Source organism: Papio anubis, chromosome 15 (assembly GCF_008728515.1).
Source record: "Papio anubis isolate 15944 chromosome 15, Panubis1.0, whole genome shotgun sequence".
Classification (NCBI taxonomy): Eukaryota; Metazoa; Chordata; class Mammalia; order Primates; family Cercopithecidae; genus Papio; species Papio anubis.
In genome coordinates, this window is record NC_044990.1 from 21,862,224 (window position 1) to 21,884,477 (window position 22,254).

The window sequence follows — 22,254 nt, forward strand, 5'->3', positions numbered from 1 at the left end:
TCAGTCCTCTGGTGACTGAGTTTTTCCCTTTGTATTTTATATGTCATTGCACTCTACAGTAGCTCCTCCTTATCCACAGTTTCACCTTCTGGGGTTTCAGTTACTGTAGGTCTCAGTTAACTGTGGTCAACCGCAGACCAAAAATAATAAATGGAAAATTGCAGAAATAAGCAATTCATCCATTTTAAATTGCACACTGTTCTGAATGGCATGATGAAATGTCACGCTGTCTCACTCTGACCTGACCCGGATATGAATCATCCCTTTGTCCAGGGTTGATTGTCCATCCACATTGTCTACACTACCTCCCTGTGAATCACTTAGTAGCCACCTGGATTGCCAGATCCACTGTAATGGTACAGCAGTGTTTGTGTTCAAGTAACCCTTATTTGGCTTAATAATGGCCCCAAAATGCAAGAGTAGTGATGCTGGCAATTTGGAAATGTCAAAGAAAGGCCACAAAGTGCTTCCTTTAAGTGAAAAGGTAAAAGTTCTTCACAATAAAGAAAGTAAAAAATTGTATGCTGAGGTTGCTAAAATCTAGGGTAAGAACAATTTATCTATGAAATTGTGAAGTAAAAAGAAGCTTGTGCATAGTATATATAGTGTTCAGTACTATTCATGGTTTCAGGCATCCACTAGGATCTTGGAATGTATCCCCCAAGGATAAGGGGAAACTACTGTATTCCCAATAGATTTGTAGCAATTGAGGCTGGAAAGATACAAATGCAATGGTTAAAAGTTAGGAAACATCCTAGTTGATAATAAACATTTAAATTTCATGTCAAAGAGTATTTTCACACATGCCATTATCTACCAGAGATAGATGTTCTCATGACAATTAAGCTGAATGATCCTGTTATATACTTCAGGCTTCAGAAGTCATTATCACTGGCAATGAAAGTTAAGAGTGGTGTCAGAGAATCCCACAGAAGCAAGGCCCTCTGCAGTGAGGCACTAAACGGTTTATCAAATAACTCAAAAATGTTTTTGAAAGCCTTTTTAATTTGGGGAAGGTAATTGCCCTTTAGCTTTGTGAAGAGTAAATAATATTATAGTGATACTCTCAGATGTCACCGCTGGAATCCACGCCCATCTCATCTCATTTCTGGTTACTTCAGACTTTGTTAACCTCCTTCCCTCTCCCTCTCTTCCATGTTTCTTGAGAACTTGGCACACAGTAGGCATTACAAAACTGCATACGGGAGAGCTCTTTGCTATTCAAAGACCAGGCGCAGAAGCAGCCTTTGCGAGCTTGTGAAAAATGCAGACTCAGCCTTTCCCACACCTCCAGAATTGGAATCTGCAGTTTACTCCAGGCGATTTCCATGCGCGTGGAGGGTTGAGAAGCACTGAATTAAGGACTCCGTGAAGGCCAGGCAAACTGGTTAGGAGCTGCCCAAAGTTAAGAGATAATGAAAACCTGAAGTGGAAAGTAGCAGCTGAGATAGCAGAGACTTTCAAAAGGAATAGATGTGATTCTTAAGAGCTTTGTGAGTCTCTATCCCTGTCCCCATGACCAATTAAATAGCTGTCACTTCTATTCAGGAAAAAAAACAAAGTGTTCAAGACTTGGAATCGGCACAGAGACTATTACAGACCCTTTCTATGGAATGCTGGGCGTGAATTACCTAATTCTACAGGGGGTGGGAACCTTTAATTCTTTGGCTAATCTCTGACTAGGCTATTTTACAACTTTGTAGGAGTAGAACATAAATCGTGGCAAACTGATTACAATACAAATAATTCCTCTCTGTAACAATGCAAATTAATTTTTGTTCAGTAGAAAGTGTAAATCTTTATAAAGTGAATTCTCCTTTGAAACAGTTTTAACATTTTCTTGGTCTCCTCATTAATTCGTGAGTTAAATAACATCATTGGCACATGTTCATTTTATATTTGTAAGACAGTCATGATTTCACTGCCACAGTATCCTTTAACAGAAGACAGGGCCCATGCTACAGTCACATCTGAAAGTCCAGGGCATGGCACAAAGTGGTGGGTACCTGGTGAATTTTAATTAAACTGATATATAGATAATGATGGGGAAAAGGAACCAAATTGGTAAGTGTTTTTTGTTTTTGTTTTTGAGATGGAGTTTTGCTCTTGTTGCCCAGGCTGGAGTGCAATGGCGCGATCTCGGCTCACTGCAACCTCCAACTCCGGGGTTCAAGTGATTCTTCTCCCTCAGCCTCCTGAGTAGCTGGGATTACGGGCATGCACCACCACACCTGGCTAATTTTCTATTTTTAGAAGAGATGGGGTTTCTCCATGTTGGTCAGGCTGGTCTCGAACTCCCGACCTCAGGTGATCCACCCACTTGGGCCTCCCAAAGGGCTGGGATTACAGGTGTGAGCCACCACGCCCGGCCGTTAAGTGGTTTTTTCCTCCCACTTTGTGTGCACAGGAAGAGGCAGCCCTGAATTTTGAACAATAGATGGAATAAGAGCCAAGCTGGGAGCACTGAATATGAAACTTAGGTGGGCTATAGTTTCCTTATTTACACCTGGGTCTATAAAGGAACAATGAGGAGACAGGGATTTTATGTTTGAACAGAACGTGGGAAAACAAGGAAGACATTCTAAAATGCTTTTCTTTCCAAAGAAATGGAAGGACACACACATGTGTACACACATACACACACAAGTAAAAGTGTGTCTGTAGTTATCAATGATTTCTGGCTCCAAAGACAGCCAGAAATTGCTCACAGTGTACAGTCACATAGTCATCTAAGCAGATTTGGAATTTCAGTATGGTCAAAGCATTGCTGCTATCACAATCCCCAAATTTCTGTACATGTCCCTAAACAAGTCTCCTTTTCCTGGCTGCTCAATTAACCCTGCATCAACTAACCAGATCACAGACAGCATAAAAGGCTAAACAGACAGGTAATGTTCCCTTCTACCCCCAAAACACACATGCAATCTTCTTAACTAGTTAGTAGCTGTAAAAATGAGAAAATTAAGGCGGCAATATGAAAATGCACCGATTATTCCTGCTTCAGGGTCAAGCAAAATGTTTCTAAATAAAACGGCCTATCTTACCTCTATGAAGGTCAATAACACATAAGGAAAATAATTTGCAAACAGGCTCCTATGTTTCATATTTCCCTTACCCTATGAAGGAAGTCTGGCTTTTAGCTAATGGGACATCCACTTGGCTCATAACATTATTGATTTTTACTTTCATGGAACCATAAATATTGACAACCATCTCAGCAAAATGCTAGTACCACATCTGCCCCTTCCTCTGTCTGGCAGGCTGACATGGGGCCATTCTATATGCAAATCAGAGTCCAGTTCTCTGGAAATTATAACTGTTGATCCCAGGAGGATGGTACTCTTGTTGACACATTAGGGAATCCCAAAGGCCCTGCTTGCAAGGCTTTGTCAGGACTTCACCTGATTCAGAGAGAAACTCTTCATTTCATCACAAAATGAAAGATTATGTGAAGCTTTCTAAGGGGGTAAAAAGTACACAAAAACTTTTAAATGCTCTTGCCAAGAGAAATCCCAGTGAATTAGAATATAATCCTTCCTCACTGTCTAATCAATCTCTTCCTTCCACAGTCCAAACACAGGGTTCCTCCAGGGGTGGATGGTCTGTGTTAGACACACTGAAATTCATTATCTCATCTGCCTGGTGCCACTGTTTCCAATAAAGTGTAATTATGGTGTTATTGAGCTCCATCTCACTTTCTCAAAGCCATGCTATAAACTTTGGGTTTCTGAGCAGTTACTTCCCAGTCGGTCTTCATTAAGTTGAATTGTCTCACAACGATGTCTATTTAACCAGCAGGATGCCTACTAATTTTCTTTTTTAGAATTTGTATTAACGTAACAGGCACTGGATGACTCCATGTCTCAGACACTACACAAACACAATAGTGTTACCTCTGGTTTCAGAAGGTCAAGTAGCCAGTGAATGGGATAACCTGGTCCTGGAAGATCCTCCCTCTCTCACTCCGGCACTGCCCATCTGGGCTGGCTCTCTCCCCTGCAACAGCACTTTGCACTTCCCACGTATAACAAGGGGATTAGTATGTTTATTATAATAAATATACTATTATAATAGTGCACTATTATAAGTGGCAAACGCAAGGTGATTTGTTATTGCCTCTGTCACTCAAGACATCTAAACTCTTTGAGGCAGGGGCTTGTTCACTGTTATCCTTTCCACCACTGGCTAGGTCAGTGCCAGGCATATGGTAAAATACTGATTAATGAATACTTCTTGAGTGATTGGAAGGATGGCTGAGCACACATCGCATCATTTCCATGTACATCCGGTCATGCCCAGTAGAACCACTGGCCAGAAATTCAACGTGCTCATAGATCCAAAGAGCAGAAGAAGAGAGAAAAGAATTATTTTACTGAGCACCTACTATGTGCACAGTTTTAGCATTGGACACGACATGGAGAGGGCATTGTGGGTCGTAAGAAAGACTTGGTTTGTACAGATTTTGCTAAATAAAGCTGCGTTTCAAAGAGAAAATTGTAAGAATAAACAAGTATGATATAAAATAGAAGAAAGTATCTGTAATAAATCTAAGTAAGATTTCTCAGGGGAGGAAAAAAATCAAATCCAATTAGGTATTTTCAGATTGCATTTCCATTTCCTCTCTGACACAGATTTCTTTACCTTAGGTCTTGACTGTATTTTATGTCCCCATATCAATGAAATCATCTTCAGGGAAACAGGGTCCTCAGCTCTTCCTGTCTGGCTTTGCAACATTATAAGGAGCATGGAGTGGATTTCCTCTCTAAGGCAGCCAATTTCCTAAGCAATTAAATGCTGTTTATATTCCAAACTCTATGCTTGGGTTGAAATTGTCAAGCTTGATATTACCTGACTCTTGCCTAAGATGTGTCCCCAGCTAGTTCATTCTACTGTAACAGCCATCTATTAAGATTTCCAATCTGTTCTTTCCTCAAGGGATCACACAGTACTTGGCAAAGGTACAGCTTCTGAATTCTGCAAATTATACTCATCTATATAAATATATACTTTTGAAATGGCAAGGCTTGCAAATTACTTTACCAAATTGACATCCCAATCTGTTATCCTCTAAAAGGAGAGGCAAATGCCACATACTTCATACGTGCGGAGACACTTCCGTACTGGGTTCTTAAAAACAAAACTAGATGATACACTTTTATGAAATTCCTCCAGGAGGTCACAGATCAAGGTGCTAGTTTTTGTCACTTCTCGGTGTGGACAAACTGAATACAGTTAGTCTGTGTAGATCATAATCTGATACCACAATACATTGGATATTAAAGAAAAATTATTGTTCCAGTGAACACTCCTTGTTGAGGACATTGCTGCTATATCTCATTTTGGCCACTCCTTGCAGTTTCTAGGCTGGAGGGAAAAGTGAGATGATGTCTGTATCTGCACTGCATATGCCCTTTATTAAAGGGACAGCTATGGCCTATGTATTTACATCGGTAAGACATGGTTTCTCAAAGCAGCAGAACACACCACAAGAGCCTCAGCAAGAAGCATTCCTTGGTTACGGTGCGGGTATTTCAGTGGCAACTGCAGTTGATTAAGGATTCTCAAGCTCTGGATGGAAGATTGGAAGCACAGCGCCCCCGCTGCCACCTTTTTTTTTTTTTTTTTCTAAAGTGTAGAATGTCAACTTCCTATCTTCCTAAAATAGGTGTTAGGCAGCTTTTCATACATTTTTCTTAGTGAAAACATCCAATCCACTTTATACACTGCCAGCAATACACCAGTTATGTTCTAAAACACTTGAAGGATCAATCACATCCCTCTTCTCGTCAGAAATCTGTGATGGCTTCTCCACTGTTTACGGAATAAAACCAAATTCCAGCAATAGCCTTCGGGGCTCTGCCATCTGGCCCAGACTGCCATTCTAGCTTTACCTCGCTCTAGAAAGGCAGCTTCTATGCTGAATTCCTTTCTGCTTCTGTGGGATTTTATTCTTAGGTTTCCAGCCTCTAACTAGAATGGCTTTATGCCTCTTTTTCTCCTGGGGAAAAACAATCTAGTTTATTCTGCAAATTTCAAATTATGCCTCCTGTATAAAGACTTTCTTGACACTTTCATCAACATTATTTGCACTGGCCCCTGAATCCCCAAAGCACGGTGCATATACGTTGGTTGACAATCATGCCACTGACTTGGTATTACAGTTAATTGTTTATCTGTAGACACCCACATGTGGCCGGCAACTGTGACTTACGTTCTCTCATCAAATCCTGACAGCACTCAATGACCTGAGGAGGGTCTGACCATCATTTTCCTGTAAAATGCCCATATATTTGCTCAGCTCACACAACTTTGGTCAGTAACAGAACTGAATTCACACGTCATCCTAACTTCAAAATCTGGCATCTGTAGTTCACGGGGGCAGGTACTAGAGCCTTCCTATGTCTTTATTTCCCACAGCATAAGACACCAGGGAGGGCCTCAGAAAACATTAGAAGAAATAAAACATACGCTCTTCTCTTGCTAATCGTCCTGTAAATGTTGCATGTATCCCCTCAACTGCATCTCTGAAGACAGGGATCCCATTCTGTATTTCTTTTCTATTCTCGATGGACCCCAGCACCATGTCTGCAATTTTGCCTGATGAAGGCTTTCGGAGTCTGGTAAACAGCACACTCTACAGGTCTGGAGGAACACTAAGAACGCCCCACCAATGGCACAAATACTTGCCTGGCTCATTAAACACTGGGTCAGAATAGCCTGCTTTGGGGACCTTTCTGTCCCCTCATTCAGTGAGTTTTGTTGAGTGACTGTACATATACACTTTAATGGAGAACATGGGTGAGCATTCTGGGAAGGGGCAGGGTTCTGTCCCAGGCAGAAGATGAAGCCCAGGTGTCTGCAGCTTCCAGGGGACCTCCCAGCTACCCCACCCCAGCTCTGTAAAGAGTCTGTGCTTACACCAGACTCTTACGGCCATCTTAAGGCATAGCAGACATTGTACTGAAGGGACAACGGTGAAGAGGCAGGAGAAACGCACAGGGGTTCCGTGTCTGGGGATCCCTGTGCAGGAAGAAAAGCCAGCGTGGGTGGCCCATACCTTTCAGCTTTTCAGCTAGCAGAGCGGCTTCGTGCTCTGAGTAGTGCATTATGGCGGGCGGGGATGGGGGCCGGAGCCGGTCCTCCTCCAGCTTGCGCCGGTGCCGCTCCTCCCGGGCACGCATCCTCTGCTTGCATTCCCACTCATAGAAGTCATCCCTGGCCTGGGCAAAGTCCACATGAAGGCGGCCTGAATCCTTTTTGTCGGTGCTAGACCCTAATCGCATCCTGTAACCTGAAACCAATGGAAACTCTGGTCACACCATAATGTCACAATGGCCACATGTTTTTGGTCCAGACCTTCAAGGCACACTTAGGCAAATGCTCACTTATTTCTTTGCTGTCACTACAGATACATTTCCCATAGGAGGCGGGAAGCAATTATCCTCTTCCCCAGCAATCTTGAAGCTTTGTCAAGTTAGGCCTATTACAGGTTTGGGGATAAACACACCTTGGAGAGTTGTCTCCGAGGGCTGCTTACCCATCTTCCAAACCCGTATCCCCAAGAGAAGATGATCTCAAGAACTAGGGTCTTATCATGATCATTCCTTCTTCCCCCTGGCTTCTAGGAAGCTCAGAAACAAATTTGGCATGAAGCATTTTTTTCCTCTATTTTTTTATGTTCTTGGTTTTATTATATTTTCAGTTTACTATAATTCTATTGTATAGGTGAAATATGAGTAACTAAAGAGCATCTATGATATTTAAAAAGATCTACAGAGTGAATTCCAGAACACCTCACTCACAGGCTATTGCTACATTCCCCCAGAAAATGCCACTGCTCAATTCTCTCTCAGCAGCTGCAACAGGCACAATTACCAAGGCAATTTTGCAACGCTGTTTTATTTCCACTTATCCTCTGGGGCACGCAGGAGAATATTTTACCTGCAATCAAGAGGCCTCACCGCTGCCTTCCTCACAGCCCTGCAGCACCTCATCTGGTATGCATCACTACACAAATTGTTCATGTAATATTTTAAGGCCACAGGAGCCCGGTGCAAGAGCCCAGAGCTAGACAAAGAAAAAAATGGGCCTGGAAATCTTTAGGGGATTCACTGTGAGCTATCCAACTTATATAAAGATTATGAACAGAAACTTGATCTGAGAAATCAACACTAACAGAACTGAAACCAGTCAGCCGGCCTAACTTCAAATGAAGAATTGACTTTGAGGTTGCTCTTCAGTTTGGGGTACTCAGATTTTCAGAACATAAATCCAGGTCCCAGCAGGACCACAGCTGCTGGGGGCTGCCAGAGGAGAGAGCAACATAAGCACTTTTCCAGTGTGGGGGCTTTGCAAATGAGATACAGCTGTAAAATGCTAGGCTGCACTGTGCTGATGTTCACGATCTCATGGTAGATTTCAATGGATTATTTTAGCATTTGGGGATAAAACTCAGCTGAGAATCTCTGTAGAGGCTGGCTCCTCCCAGGAGGCCACTTCACACCTTTGAAAGTTACAAGTAAGACATTGACCTCACATCTGGTTTCTGCGATGCCACGGAACCCTTCTCACTGCTAGATTTTCAAGTGTTATCTAAAAATGGGAAGACATAACAATACCAATCAAAACCAAAAACATCCGATCACAGATGTGCAGAATTAATGCAAAAGCAAAATGTATCTTGGTTGTGGGTCATGGGAACTTAACAAGTCAGCAGGCCACAGTGATACAGGCATAACAGCTGAGCAGGCAGGACTGTTTCAACTGGCCAGCTATCCCAACTGGCCAAGCACCTTTCCCCTGCTCATTGTCCAGAGAATCCATTTTCAAACATTTCTGGCTCCAGAAACACCCTCACTTTCACAGAAACAACATCATTAAGGACTTTTTAAAAGAGACCCTGATGAGGCCGAGTCTAAAATTAGCTAGGCCTTCAAATGTGAATGTGGTCCTAAAATTAGACAGGCCTTCCAGCTGGGCTCGGGCTTGCTGGAGCCCACACACAGGAGGGGCCGCCTGACTTCCTTCCTGTCTTTCCAGTTAATTGGCCTTGCAGATCTTCCTGGGACTGATGCTGCAGCCTCTCAAGGGCAGGGAGGCAGAGTGAGGAGGCTCTTCTGCACCCAGGTAGGGAGGCTGGAGGTGAGGCTTAGCTGTGTTCTCCTCTTACAGTAATGGGGCAGACCAAGGAGCAATCAGGGGCTTGCTGAGGGAAGCAGGACCAGCCCCCAGGCTGGAAGATCATAGGATCAAGGTATAATCAATCAAGGAGCACCTTTCATATGCCTAAATTTGGGACTGTTCATCTTTGTCAGTGTCTTACGAGGCTTCTGATTGGGTGTGAACATTGTGTTGTATTAGAGTTGAAACGGGCCTTTGATTTACTCTAACCTTCTCATTTAATCAAGTAGGGTAAAGAATACAGTCGACCTGTGAACATGGGTTTCATCTGTGCAGGTCCTCTTATAGGTGGATTTTTTCCATCCAAATGTGTATCCAAAATATAGTATTTGAGGGATGTGAAACCCACATATATGGAGGGCTGACTTTTTATATACATGAGGGTTCGGCAGGATATACATGGGGCAGGGGCGGGGGCTCCTGGAACCAATCCTCCGAGTGTACTGAGGGATGATTGCAGTTTTATTGGTACAGCTGTGATTAGAACCCAGGTCCCCAGGACAGGGTTCTTGAGATAGAAAAATCAGTCCTTCTTTATTATGATCAGGATATTTATGTTAAAAACAACCATTTCCTGAATGGTTTCTATGTTGCAGGTGCCCTGCTAAGCACTTAATATCCATTATTTGATTTATTCCTCCTCACAGTCCTACGAGGTCATCCTGTTACCATCTTTATTTTGCAGATGAGAAAACGGAGGCAGGCTCTAGGCCATGAAACCCAGTGCCACGAACTCACCAGAAACCCCATTGTCTAACAGTGGATTGTGTGTTATGAAATGTCTTCATTCTACGCTTTGTCTTCCTTATCCATTTTCAATTGCTTTTAGTTTTTATTTTCTACTTTGTAAGGTTTTACTGAAATAAGGGGTTTTAAAGTTCTCCATATCACTATCTACCTCAGGAGAGTCTCTGCACTGCTGATAACCTCAAGGCTTCTGAGGTTTGCACAGAATTTCGTGGCAATAGAGGCGGACTGCAGAAATTAAGTAAAACCTGGCGGGAATGTTCAGATAGGTACCCCCAACACCACCCCCCACCCCTATTGTTTTCCCACCTTCCCTTATCAGCTTTGCCTCAGGAATAGGGAGGTGAAATGCAGAGGGACAACTGAAAAATGGAGGTGGGGAGTGTGAGGGAAGGGCAGTGAGTTCAGTCTAAGAACGTGTCCTTCCAAAACCAGCCCCTAATTCTTAGATTTGGCTAGGCCTTGTGGACAGACTCCATCCACTTGGCCCAACACCCACAGATGGGAAGGCAGCACTAGGCCTAATCTCAGTATCTGTAAAAATTGCCTATAAACATTGGCACCAAAGGACAAGGCTTAATGAACCACCAACGAGGCAATGATCCTGTGCCTTTCTCCTGGGGCCCCTAAGCCACTTTCCTGCAGGGAACTGACCTTGCTTTGGTATCCTGGTGTCCAGAAAGTGAATCCACTTCCAAAAACCTGAAATTATTCTGAGAGAGTACTTTACTCTCCCAGAGGATTACATCCAGTAAGAATAATGGTCCTTAGTACTCATAATATTGCTTCTCATTTAATAAGCACTTGAGAACATTAATTAGAAACTCGATGGAATTCCTAAAGACTGGATGGTGGGAAATTGCTCCTGCAGTGAGGCACCTTCACAGACTTAGCACAGAGCTTCCGGCAGCCAAGGAAGAAGGCAGAATTCCTCCCTTTCCAGCCCCAAACTATGAAGACTTTATTTTGCATTAAGGCCAAAGGGAATAAGCTCATATTAACATCACAAAACATAACAAAATGCCTAGAAAACTCCTTATGTAATGCAAAGTACCAGAAAGGTAAATGGCTTTATCAACCATGAATTCCTCTGCAAAGCGAATGTGACAAAAATTCTTCTTGCTTTTCCGAATTGCTGTAATATCACCGCACTGCTCAAAGACTTCTTGAATAATTTCCTCGGTAGCATTTTCTGGTAATCCTCCGACGAACACAGTCTTACACCCAGGAGGTCGTTCTCTTGTGGAAGGAGGTGGAAGATCTAATAATCACAACAAAACAGAAAGTTTTGTCTTTCATTTATTTGCTCTCTCTGGTTCTCCCGGCAAAACTAAAGCTTGCGGAGTCACTTTCTCCAGACGGAGTGACGATCAATTTCTGTGCCAACTTCCATTTATCCCAGGCTGTCTTGTTTCTAAGTTCCTCTCCCCTCCCACTCCCAACCTCTACTTTCTGTGTTTATTGCTACGCAGAGTGGCTATACGCTTGTCCATGAACAAACGTAAAGCAAATGTTTGCATAATTTCATTTCTCCTTTATACTACAGAAGCCCAGAAAAGGGAGGGAAAAAACTTCCCAAAGTACAAAACATGATGAAATGACAACATGATGAAGAACCTCAGCATGTTATCTGCTTTGTCTCGTTTCCAGATAAAGGAGCGGCAAAGCGGAATACAGGAAGCATAACCCACAAAAGCGCGCACAATACTTACTTGGCTGCGCAACACCGGGCCTGAAAAAACCACTTTGTTATTATTCACATTTAAATGAGCAAACTATTACATTTTGGGGAGGCTGTATAAAAAGATAAAATGTACACTCTCACAACATTTTACCTAGTTTATATGTAGATTACTAAAGCAATCTCCTGAAAAGTCCACTTAAAAAAGGCAACCCTGATTAATATGAACGACTGAAAAAAAAAAGTCCTAGCTTTTTTAGCCCATAAACTTAGTATCTGAGGCAAAATTAAAAAATAAAATTCTGGCCCATTTACTTCATCAAATGTATGTTTCCTTCAAGCAAATGCAATTTGGTCCAGAAGCTCTGAGATGCAGGCTCCCCTCTCCTCGGCCCCCAAATTGCTAACTGTCAAATTAATTCAATTTTCCATCTAGCAAAACACATTTCGGAGTTTTTCTCCCACATTTGTGAAGATGGATGGAAGTGCTCACATATTTCACACTGTGTTCTCCAGCAAACACTAGGCTTCACTGCATGCAAAGTCTTACCGCCAGATACACATCCCCAAATCCCATGTACTGGCTTGATAGTGGGGATTCAGCTTCTGGACAGACACGTGGCCACATCCCTGTGTATTTATTCTAATCGAGAGACAAAAGGCCTCCTGTAGAACGGATCCCCACTCTGCGCATTTACGTGTGAGTCACATCTGAAAATGACTGCAATGCCATTTTAAAATTTAAAAAGAAAACAATTTAAAATGCGCAAATAGTTCCCATAGGCGTTACTCACTTGGATTTTGAGGAAAAAGAGTACAGCTTTTGCAGTGGATTATTTCTTTGACAACAGCCACTTCTGTTGGTGGTGGGGGAGGTACCAGTCCAAGGCCTGGGATCATTGGGTTAATGGGGGTGATTCCAGTCATCATGTTGAGGCTTGGATCAAAGCCTGGGACACAGATTGAGTCTGTAAAGTATACAAGATAACATTTTGACTGGAGATTAAATCCATTTTTGTTGTTGTTTTTGCCATTTTCCTGCAAAGATGTTTTGACTTTATACTTTCTATGTTTCAGGAATTTCTCCTGGCATAAGATGTAATACTATAGAAAGCTATGCCAGAAGGGTAAAGAGAAAAAAAGGAAAAGATGAACATAGAAATACACAAAGGAAATTATATTACTTAAAATATTAATACAACAGAAAGAACACAGCATATTAAGGTGTAAAAGCATGCACCATGAAGCTTCACTATTACTGTGAATACAATTTTCTATTTCTTAACATTGGTGTATTGTTTATACCACCTTATGACCCAGAATATGGGGAGAATATCATTTAACATTGAAGTGTCCTGTGAATCTAATTGTCAACGTGGTTTCATCAAAAGAGCCTTCTTACCCAAGTGACCTAGATTTAGGAAAGTTCAATTTATATGTGCATACTTTATAATGATGTATTCAGGTCCCACCTAACCTATTTCCCCCGAAATTTAAAAAAAAAAAAAAAAAAGCAAAACAAAGAGTGATTACAATTCCTATGGCTGGGTTAGATACATGCAGGCATAAAATTAGCTATATACATTTCTGGATTCTATTGGATAATTGCACTTTCTTCCTATAATTTAGTCAACAAATAATTGACCCACCCTTTTGAAATCTTTATGCCCTGTATTAAAACGCACACACACAAACTTGAAAATAGAAATAGAAAGTGTGCAAAACAAATGGGTTTTCCAGCATAAACACTTTTTTTCTTTTTTTTTTTTTTAGTGTGATAATGAAGCAAGTGATTTCAAAGGTGACATACAGACACTAATAAGTAAGACCTTTCTAACAGCAGGGACTATGAAAACACGGTACGGAGTAGCCACAAGGGGATCCCATTCAGGAGGGTTTCCCTGTTGGCAGAAAACAGTCTCACGGGTGGCGTGAAAATGTTCCCAGGTAGACAGGCCAGGATAGATTATGGTGCCCTCCTTTACTCTGCAAGGATGAAACTTCCTTCTTGTCTTATACTCTCCTATCTTCTCCCTCCTCATCTTACATCATTTCCATTCTTCCTTCCTGCCCATTCCCCTGCCGCCCCCTACAGCCCTCTTGTACAGTTCTCCTGTACAGTCTGTGCCTTAGGCCTCTACACGCTCTCACTCTTTGCTTACCTGTGCTGAAAGGCTGGAGGAGCCCAGAAGCAGATGTGAGGATAACCACACCCTTTGTTTACTAAGAAGCTCCAGAGGATACAGAAGGTCTAGCAAAAGCGTTTCCTTTCTGGGAAAAGGTTTACAGATTCTGCCAGCTACTTTGGACATTTCCACTCATCCTCTGGGCTGAACAGAATAAACAGTGTGATTCTGATCTATAACCCCAAGAGGACTGCTGTCCCATTTATTTAAAACTCCATTTAATTTCATAGTGTACCAGCGTGACTTCAATAAAAGGTTTTTTTTTTTTTTTTAAAAAAAAGAAGCCTAAATATAAATGACAAATAAGCATTTTCTTTCAAAGTAGTCACCCTGACGTTCTAGGTACTTCCTCTACAATTATGGCTCTCAGTTTCTTCATCTGCAATATGGGACTGTTTGACTGGATTCTCTCTCAGAGTGCTAGAATTCCAAGACCCCAGGATTCCATGCTGATGTTGCGCAGAACAAACTGACACACAAAAGACATCAAGTTTTGTAAGTGACAGAGATGCCTCTGTTTATTCTGCCAATCATCAGAAAGTTTCACAAGTGTGATTTCCATTTTATAGAAAAGAAAGTAAGGCCTAAAGTGCTTAAGTAAAACTTCTAACATTCCAAATCAAACAGACGGCAGAGTCAGAGTGAGGGCCCAGGTCTTTGTCTCAGTATTTAAACACGTATTAAATGTGACGATTTCAAAGTTTCCATCTAGAACGACCCAACCTGATTATTCATCTAATACATGCCACTACTTCTTAAAATGTACCTTACTCGTAAAAAAATCAAGATGGGTCCTGCTGATCAATTCCAAAGAAGTTCCAGAACAGAATGGTTTTCAACATCATCATCATTAAAATAACATATTGGCCTCCAAGGTGAATATATTAGAAAAAGAAATATTGGCAGTGGGAATATTGGCATGCTTGTGCTTTTATTTAATCTCATTCCGCACACAGGCTTCATCTGTTTCTTTCCTGGCCTGGCCCTCGCTATTATTTGCCAACACAGGATGATTTAAGGCTGAAACCACTCAGGACTGCAAACCCTGAAATGAGAGCCCTGTGAATTATAATCAGCAGATGTTTCCCGCAAATGAGGAGAGAAGCCCAGTGCTTGCATTCTCTTTAGTTGTTAACAGACTTCTGTTTTCTTTCTGAAGGCTAAGTAAATAAGTATATGTCCAGAAATGGGGACAGACGATACCACTCTTGTACAAAATATTTTAATATACAGCAAGAGTTACTTTGCTTTTTCTGAGACATCAGTATGAGGAGACTATGAGGTTTAATGAAATCTGCATGGCAAGTGCAGTAGCTTCAAAAGAGCTTAGAAAGGAATTAACACGTAAATTATGTTGGACCTCAAAGGATTGGAGATTCAGTATTTGAGAGGAGAAAGTAAGGAAGGATTAGACTTTAAGGGAAAAAAAAGAACCCATTACTTTTTAACAATATATATACAGATGGAAATTGTTTTCTCAAACAGCACAGGAGCATATGATGTACTCGCTCATTAAAGCAAACGCACAAACTGAAAATCGAGGAAGACATAAACACAGGAAGACAAAGGTGAGAAGGCGGCGCAACCCCGAGAGTCAGTTCCATGCCCTGGTAGGAAAAGCTGCCCCTGTGAGCTTCAGAGATAATGAGTTGTAATTCTACTCAGCGCAGAGAGGAGGACTGCTTAAATCACAGCAAGAAAGAATCCAATTACATATACAGTAGAACTTTATTATCAAAACTGTACTGAAACGAGAGGAAGGAAGGGTTATTCATCGCCGACCGTGGCCCTGTCTGGCTCCTCTCTGTGTTGCTGGCTCCAAGCAGAGAGTGGCCACAGCCAAGGCTCGGCAAAGGTTTCTTTTTGGTTGTCTGTTCCCAATTGGACGAGACGAAAACAAAACAAAAAAATCCTGTTTACTGATTCACAGGCCAGTGTTTTATCAATTGGATGAGCATTTTTCAGAAGGCAGGTTGGGGCTTTGTGTTTAGGATTTTAGAGGCATGGCAGTTGAATTAATTAAAGCACTCATTCATTTGAATTAAAGCATTCATTCAGCATTTCCTGGGCACATACGACTGCCAGGATCTGGAGTTACAGAGGTAACAGTAGTAAGTTCCCCACTTGAGTCTGAGGAGAGGATAAAGGATGGGAACCAAACTCAGCAAGAGTCGGGACACAGGAGCTGAGGCTCAGAGGACACAGAGAGAGTCCAGGAAGGGAATTGCTGGGAGAGAGCCTGGTAGGCCTGGGGAATTCCAAATAATTTTTCATGGCTCTTTCATGGTGTGCATCTGGCAGTGTGGCCACAATGTCTGGAGAGACTGCAGGATTTAGATCAGATCAGAGGGACCCTGCTGTGGAAGCTAGTGAGTTTCCACTTTGCTGTCCCTGGAACTCAGAGTCAGAAATGCACCCTGCCAGGCCAGGGCCCCGGTGTCTGGGCTGCCCTTCCTCACTCCTTCTCTCTTTGTCTGCTGCCCGCTAGCCATGGCTTGTTCCTTTTTCTGCCCTTTCTAGTCAATGCCTCAGTTAAGAGTCTCATATTTGAGATGAGAACTAGATTTCACTTGAAAGAAAGGCAGCTGAGGCCTCTTGCCAGGCAAGGCTGGGCATACTAACTAGGTTAGGTGTGGGCAGGGAGAAGGGACACAGAGAAGTTGTCAGTACCAGGAACAAGTCTGGCCTGGAAGGAAGAACATCGTGTTTTAAGAAAATAATGAGAAAGAGGCGGTAATCAGGCTAAATGGTTGCATTACAGGTGTAGTCCTGGGCTGAGGGTGTCCTGACAAAGTGGCTGAACACAGAGATTATTAGCAGCAGATAAAACACAGGTCCAGGCAGGGCAGCTGCCCAGAGGACTCTGTCTACAGGTCACAGGGCCTGTATCCCCGGTCCAGGGTTCAGACCCAGCCCAGGGAAAATAAAGTTTGCAACAACATCATGGGGTCACAAGTTGAGAAATACTAGGCCAACTGGCAGGTTACCTAAGCCAGGATTCAGGCAGGAGAAGCAAGACAGGATCCAGACACCAGAATAGAAGCCTGGGGTTTGGGGGAAGGACATAGACCCCTCAGTTATCAGACACGCAGCACAGGTCACAGCCTGACCAGCATAAAGCCTGATTGGAGGCTGAGTTTTAGAATGCAGGGCTCCAGAGCCCTCTTCCTCCTGCCTGACACCAGATGGACCCTCAAGTCCAGGGACAGGGTGAGTGTGTGGGGCCAGATCCCAGGACTTGTGCAGAGCACAGAGACAGGCTGGAAGGGCTCTAACAAACATGCAATTGTGCTGCTTCTTTTTTCAGAATTACTGGGTTTAAATTACTGACCTATCATCACTCTGCAGAGAAGCCACGTGATACATGAAGACATTCTGTTTACCAGTTTCCAGTGGAGAAACTTTTTCAGAATAGTCTCCTATTGCAATTGGCAAGTCTTGTTGTTTTATAATATCGTTAAATTTGTGAACTATTAAAGTAATGCTCTTTTTCATTCCATGTTTTCCTTTTTTCAAGCATTCTTAAAAAAACTGCTTTGTGAACAGCAGAGGAAAAGTGAACATTTTAAAAAAGGTGATCTTAAAGTCAAGGGATTGGGCACATCTGGATGACCTAAGGCTGACCAGCCTTTTTTTTTTTTTTTTGAGACGAGTCTCACACTGTCACCCAGGCTGGAGTGCAGTGGCCTCAGCCTCCTGAGTAGCTGGGACTACAGGCGCCCGCCACAACGCCCGGCTAATTCTTTTTGTATTTTTAGTACAGACGGGGTTTCACTATGTTAGCCAGGATGGTCTCGATCTCCTGACCTCGTGATCCACCCGCCTTGGCCTCCCAAAGTGCTGGGATTACAGGCGTGAGCCACTGCGCCTGGCCGGCTGACTGGCTTTTTAACCTCTCTGGGCTTCAGTGTCTTCACCAGGGGAAGGAGAACATGAATACTAGATAGACATACTGGTCTTCATGCTCATCCAAGAAGAACAGCTGGGTGAAGGCAGTATATCAAAGTGTGGAGACTCCAAGTCTGCACTGGCTGTATGACTTTGGGAAATTTAACTAATCTTTCTAAGCCTCATTTATAATATCTAGAAAATGGAATAATATTTACTTTTTAATGTTCTTGTGAGGTTTTAAAAAAACAAAACCAAAGTGTTTAGCATAATGTCCAGCACATGGTAAATACTCAATAAATGGTAGCAATTACATACAGCATTAATATATTAATATTAATATATAGAATATTTACATAACCTTAGAGAAATATGTTGTTAACATAGAAGACACACAATCATAATGATGATTAAAAAGTCTTTCACTTGACAAACATATGAGTATTAATACATAGAATATTTACATAACCTTATAGAAATATGTTATTAACATAGAAGACACACAATCATAATGATGATTAAAAAGTCTTTCATTTGACAAACATATGAGTGCCTACTAGGTGTTGCGTGTTTTGCTAGGTACTCTGTATTCAAAGACATTGCAATGTCCTTCCTTCACAGATGTGGAAATCTAGTGACTGAAACAACTTAGCAGAAAATACCAATACAGTAATGACACCTATTTTGAGACATTTAAATAAAGGGTGCTATGAAAACACTGAAAAGGGGACATCTAAACCAGTCTGGGATAGGGTTTGTAAGGGTTGACTTATGTCCCCCCAAAAGATATGTTAAAGTCCTAATGCCCCGTACCTATGAGTGTGACTTCATTTAGAAATACTGTGTTTGCAGATGCAATCAAGATAAGATGAGGTCATACTGGATTAGCGTAGGCATGATCTGATATGACTGCTGTCCTTATAAGACGAGGAGAAAAGACACAGACACACAGGGAGAATGCAATGTGATGACTGGAGAGATGCACTTGCAAGTCAAGGATCCCCCAGGATAGCTGGCAAACACCAGAAGCTAAGAGAAAGACATGAAACAGATTCTTCCCTGGATCCTTCAGTGAGAACGAGGCCCTGTCAACAGCTTAATTTTAGACTTTTGGCCCCCAGAACTGCAAGACAATACGTTTCTGTTATTTTAAGCCACCCAGTTTGTGGTACTTTGATACAGCAGCCCTACCTAGAAAACAAATGGGGTTGAGGGTCGGGGGTCGGGGGTCGGGTGGGTGCCGGGGAAGTGTCAGGGAAGGAATACTAGAGGGGGTGACAGCTGACCAGGTTCTTGAAAGGGATGACATCTATATATGCAATGGACATGTAAAAAGGTATCCCCAAAATACACTTACTGGGATCATAAATACAAAGATATTTCTAAATGTTCTCTTAGGAGAAATGTTCAAAACCAGTGCCCTGGAAGCAGAATAGCTCTCAGGTTTTCCCTTTGTGAAATAAACAAACTCTGAAGATGGCTATATATTTGTTAAGAACAAATTAACCACACAGATTATGTTAATGTAACAGAATACTTTATAAGATGAGTGAATGTCTACAAGCTGGATCTTTAAGAAAGTGAAATTGAAAATGCTTTTATAATCTTTCCAAAGAGTTTCAAAGGCAGTGAGGTATGTTTTCCATTTGAACCCAAGACGTATATCCAGAGTGAGTTCCTGGTGCCCTGCTGTGCACGCTTTATAAACAAAGACCTCATTCCATCAATAAAACCCTCTGTCTCCTTTGACCAGGATGCAACGCTGGCAGAACTGAGGAATGCAGCCGTCAACAGCTATTCTAAGTATTGTTGACTTGGGTGAGGAGATTTGTGTTCATGTTTGCAAATATGACATGACATGAAGCAAAGAGAATTTCAAAACTCCTGACCAAAGCTGGCACGGAGAAAAACTGACTGCTCAAAGAACTCCATCAGCTCTTTCCAGCAATCTGTGCATGGAGCATGCACTTGAAAAGCAAGTGTGTTTTGAGTGAGCAGGAGGTAAGAGCTCATCAAAGTTTCTGTAAAATTCACTCACACTGCGGGCCAGGAATTCAAGGGCAGAGCGGTTTCTGTGCAGAGGCCTGGGCTAACACACTCAGAGCAAACTGCTCCATGTTTCCTGGATCTGCTGAAACACAGTCTTAAGACACAGTGGGCCTCACAGCTGAGCCGTGAAAACCATGCTGGCATAGGACAACCAGGTGTGGAGGGGTTCATTTTGACAAGCAGGCAACGGACACTGGCCCTAACCAAAGACTAGGAAATTTCAAAGCTGAAAGCAACCTGGGCATTACCTAGTCCTATTGTCTTGATTTAGAGATGGGAAAATGGATGCCCAGAGAAGTGAAGTGATTTGCCCAAAGTTACACGGCTAGTTAAGAGGAGAGCTGGAATTAGAATCAAGAGTCCTGCCGCTTCTTCACTGCACCTGAGTTCTCTGTCTCGATCCAGCCTGCCTTCCTTTGGATGCCTCTAGTGACACTGCACTCATGAACTCCTGACATGGCCCATTCCATTTTTTAACAGTTTTCACAGTAAGAAATTTATTCCTAATATGTTGACTTCGGACTTGATAACCTGTAGTTAAATCCATTGTCCTTATTCAGTACTCCTGGGTTCCTGTAACAAGTCTGATTCTCTTTCCCACCATTCCTGGTCAAACCCATAAAGAAAGCTCGCAACAATACCTGACTCTCCTGTCATTCAGCCTCAGCACCCTCTTCCCTCAGTCCTACTATGACCTAAAATCCACCTTTTCTGAGGTCTAAAAATTCTAAAAATCCACCTTTCTGAGGTCCAGGGTTATCCACAGAAAGAGGCCAAGCAGAAGCTGATCAACCAATTAATGGTGGTCTCTTTCTTATTTCTGAACTTGTATGTATATATTTTACTAAGTTGTTATGTTATGATTAAAAAGCATGGTCATGTTTACTCCTTGCTTTTTGACAGGCCTGTGCTGAAAGCTTCATGTCATCTCATCATGTCATCTTTTTAGCAGTCCCATCACAAAGTTGACAAATGCTAAGTGACCTCATTCTACTAAAACACACACGTCTTGTCTTGCTGCAGAAGGATGCGCTCATGCAACTTTGCAGTTGACATTTTGAAACTAAATGAAGGATTTTGCATTTTCCATTTAATTTTCCAAAATCTGTCTTCTTACTTCTCCTCCTGTCTTGAATTTCTCTTCCCTTGTCCTCAATAGCTGTAAATGGCTAGACAATCGTCTCTTAAAGTTCCTGTCCCTTCTAATTCACCAGCAAATTTCTTCTTGCAGGACAGATTCAGCCACAGAGGGCAAGAAGATCCTCCTGTTGCCACATTTGGAAGGTGAACCATTAGCTGCCTTCCTGGCAGATGCCTACTTGGGGTCTGGAGCTTGGAGGTAGCACAGGGAGCATGTTCTCCTCCACTTCCTCCCTCTGTCCAGGTGGTTGTTGCTTTGCTTTCATCACAGCATTGTTTCTGTTCTTTCCCCTCTCTACCTTCACCCCTTGGTGTGCGCCAGGTTCCCTGCACCCTCAGGTTTGTGAACTCTAGCATGTGCTTACAGAAATATCTTCTTAAGCAAATCTTCTTAGACTCCTTCCCCAACACTGATTTCTTCTGAATCGTCTGTTGTAAATTTCCAGTTTTAAGGGCCATTGCCAGGTCTCTGGGATGCACACAGGGGTCACTGTCAATTCCTTAGGCTGGAAGCTCATGTGTACTAAGTTATTTTCCCTGCTCCCTCTCACTCGTTTCTCCATCTTGTCTGAATGTACTCCATTCTGCTTACAGTACATCCTGCTTACAGGATCCTGGGCATCTGTCCTACTCCACTCCTCTTAGACACTTTTGGGTTAAGTAACTTTAGGGCTTGGTTGTTTCTTTTAATGGCACCACTTGTTCTCTCAGTCCTGGTTTAAAACCTCTATAGGTAACCACATCTAGTCATCCGCCAAGTCCTTTCAGATGGAGCCACCTTAGAAAGGATTTCTGGATCATTTTCTTTTTTGTTCCCATTGCTAATTTAGGTCCTCATTAGCTCTCATCTGGAGTACTGCGAAAGACTCTTTTTGTCCCCACAAACCGTAGCTTCTATATCTCCCCTGTCCCCGCTCCCTCCTGCTCTTCCTCCCTCCGCCTCCTCCCTGCATGCCCTTCTCACACCCCTGGAACTGGGATCAGCCAGCGGTGCACACGGGAGAACCATGAGAACAGGCCCTAATTGGGGCCTCTAAATTACTTCTTTCAGACTTCTTTTCACATCCCTATCTCATTAGCTGATGATTAATTTTCTCTCTGTACGATGTTATGTGACTTTGTACAGCAGGACTGTTATATAATGATAGGGAGGGAGAAAAAGACTGAATTGGCTCTTGGTGTTCCCTGCTTTGTCCTAACTGACAAGCTCATGGTGCGGGAGCAGACAGTAGAGGCAAAAAATGATTAAATCTTGAGAAATATTTTTGAACACTGAGTCAAGCCCCTAAGAAGTCTTTAATTTTTATACATCTACTTCTATCTTTCTGAGGAGTGGGGACACTCCAAATATATGTTGAAAGACTAAATTAGAATTTCTTTCTG

At 42.4% G+C, this 22,254-nt stretch overlaps 1 protein-coding gene across 19 annotated transcripts in view; it reads right to left on the bottom strand.

Moving 5' to 3' along the window:
* The window catches only part of ENOX1 (ecto-NOX disulfide-thiol exchanger 1), a 583,643-nt gene that overhangs the window by 143,562 nt on the left and 417,827 nt on the right, over positions 1 to 22,254 (bottom strand). For 18 of the 19 annotated variants that reach the window (XR_002518333.2, XM_021929581.2, XM_031655830.1 and 15 more), the window contains 3 exons: positions 12,403 to 12,576; positions 10,982 to 11,188; positions 7,058 to 7,291 (listed from right to left, as the gene is read on the bottom strand). Coding sequence is in view for 18 of the 19 variants with exons in the window: in XM_021929581.2 (XP_021785273.1) it covers positions 7,058 to 7,291; positions 10,982 to 11,188; positions 12,403 to 12,576 (615 nt within the window). In the remaining variant the exon portion in view is untranslated. Of the gene's footprint in view, positions 1 to 7,057; positions 7,292 to 10,981; positions 11,189 to 12,402; positions 12,577 to 13,770; positions 13,990 to 22,254 lie in introns of those variants that run through there. The other variant, XM_021929584.2, reaches the window with a different exon arrangement.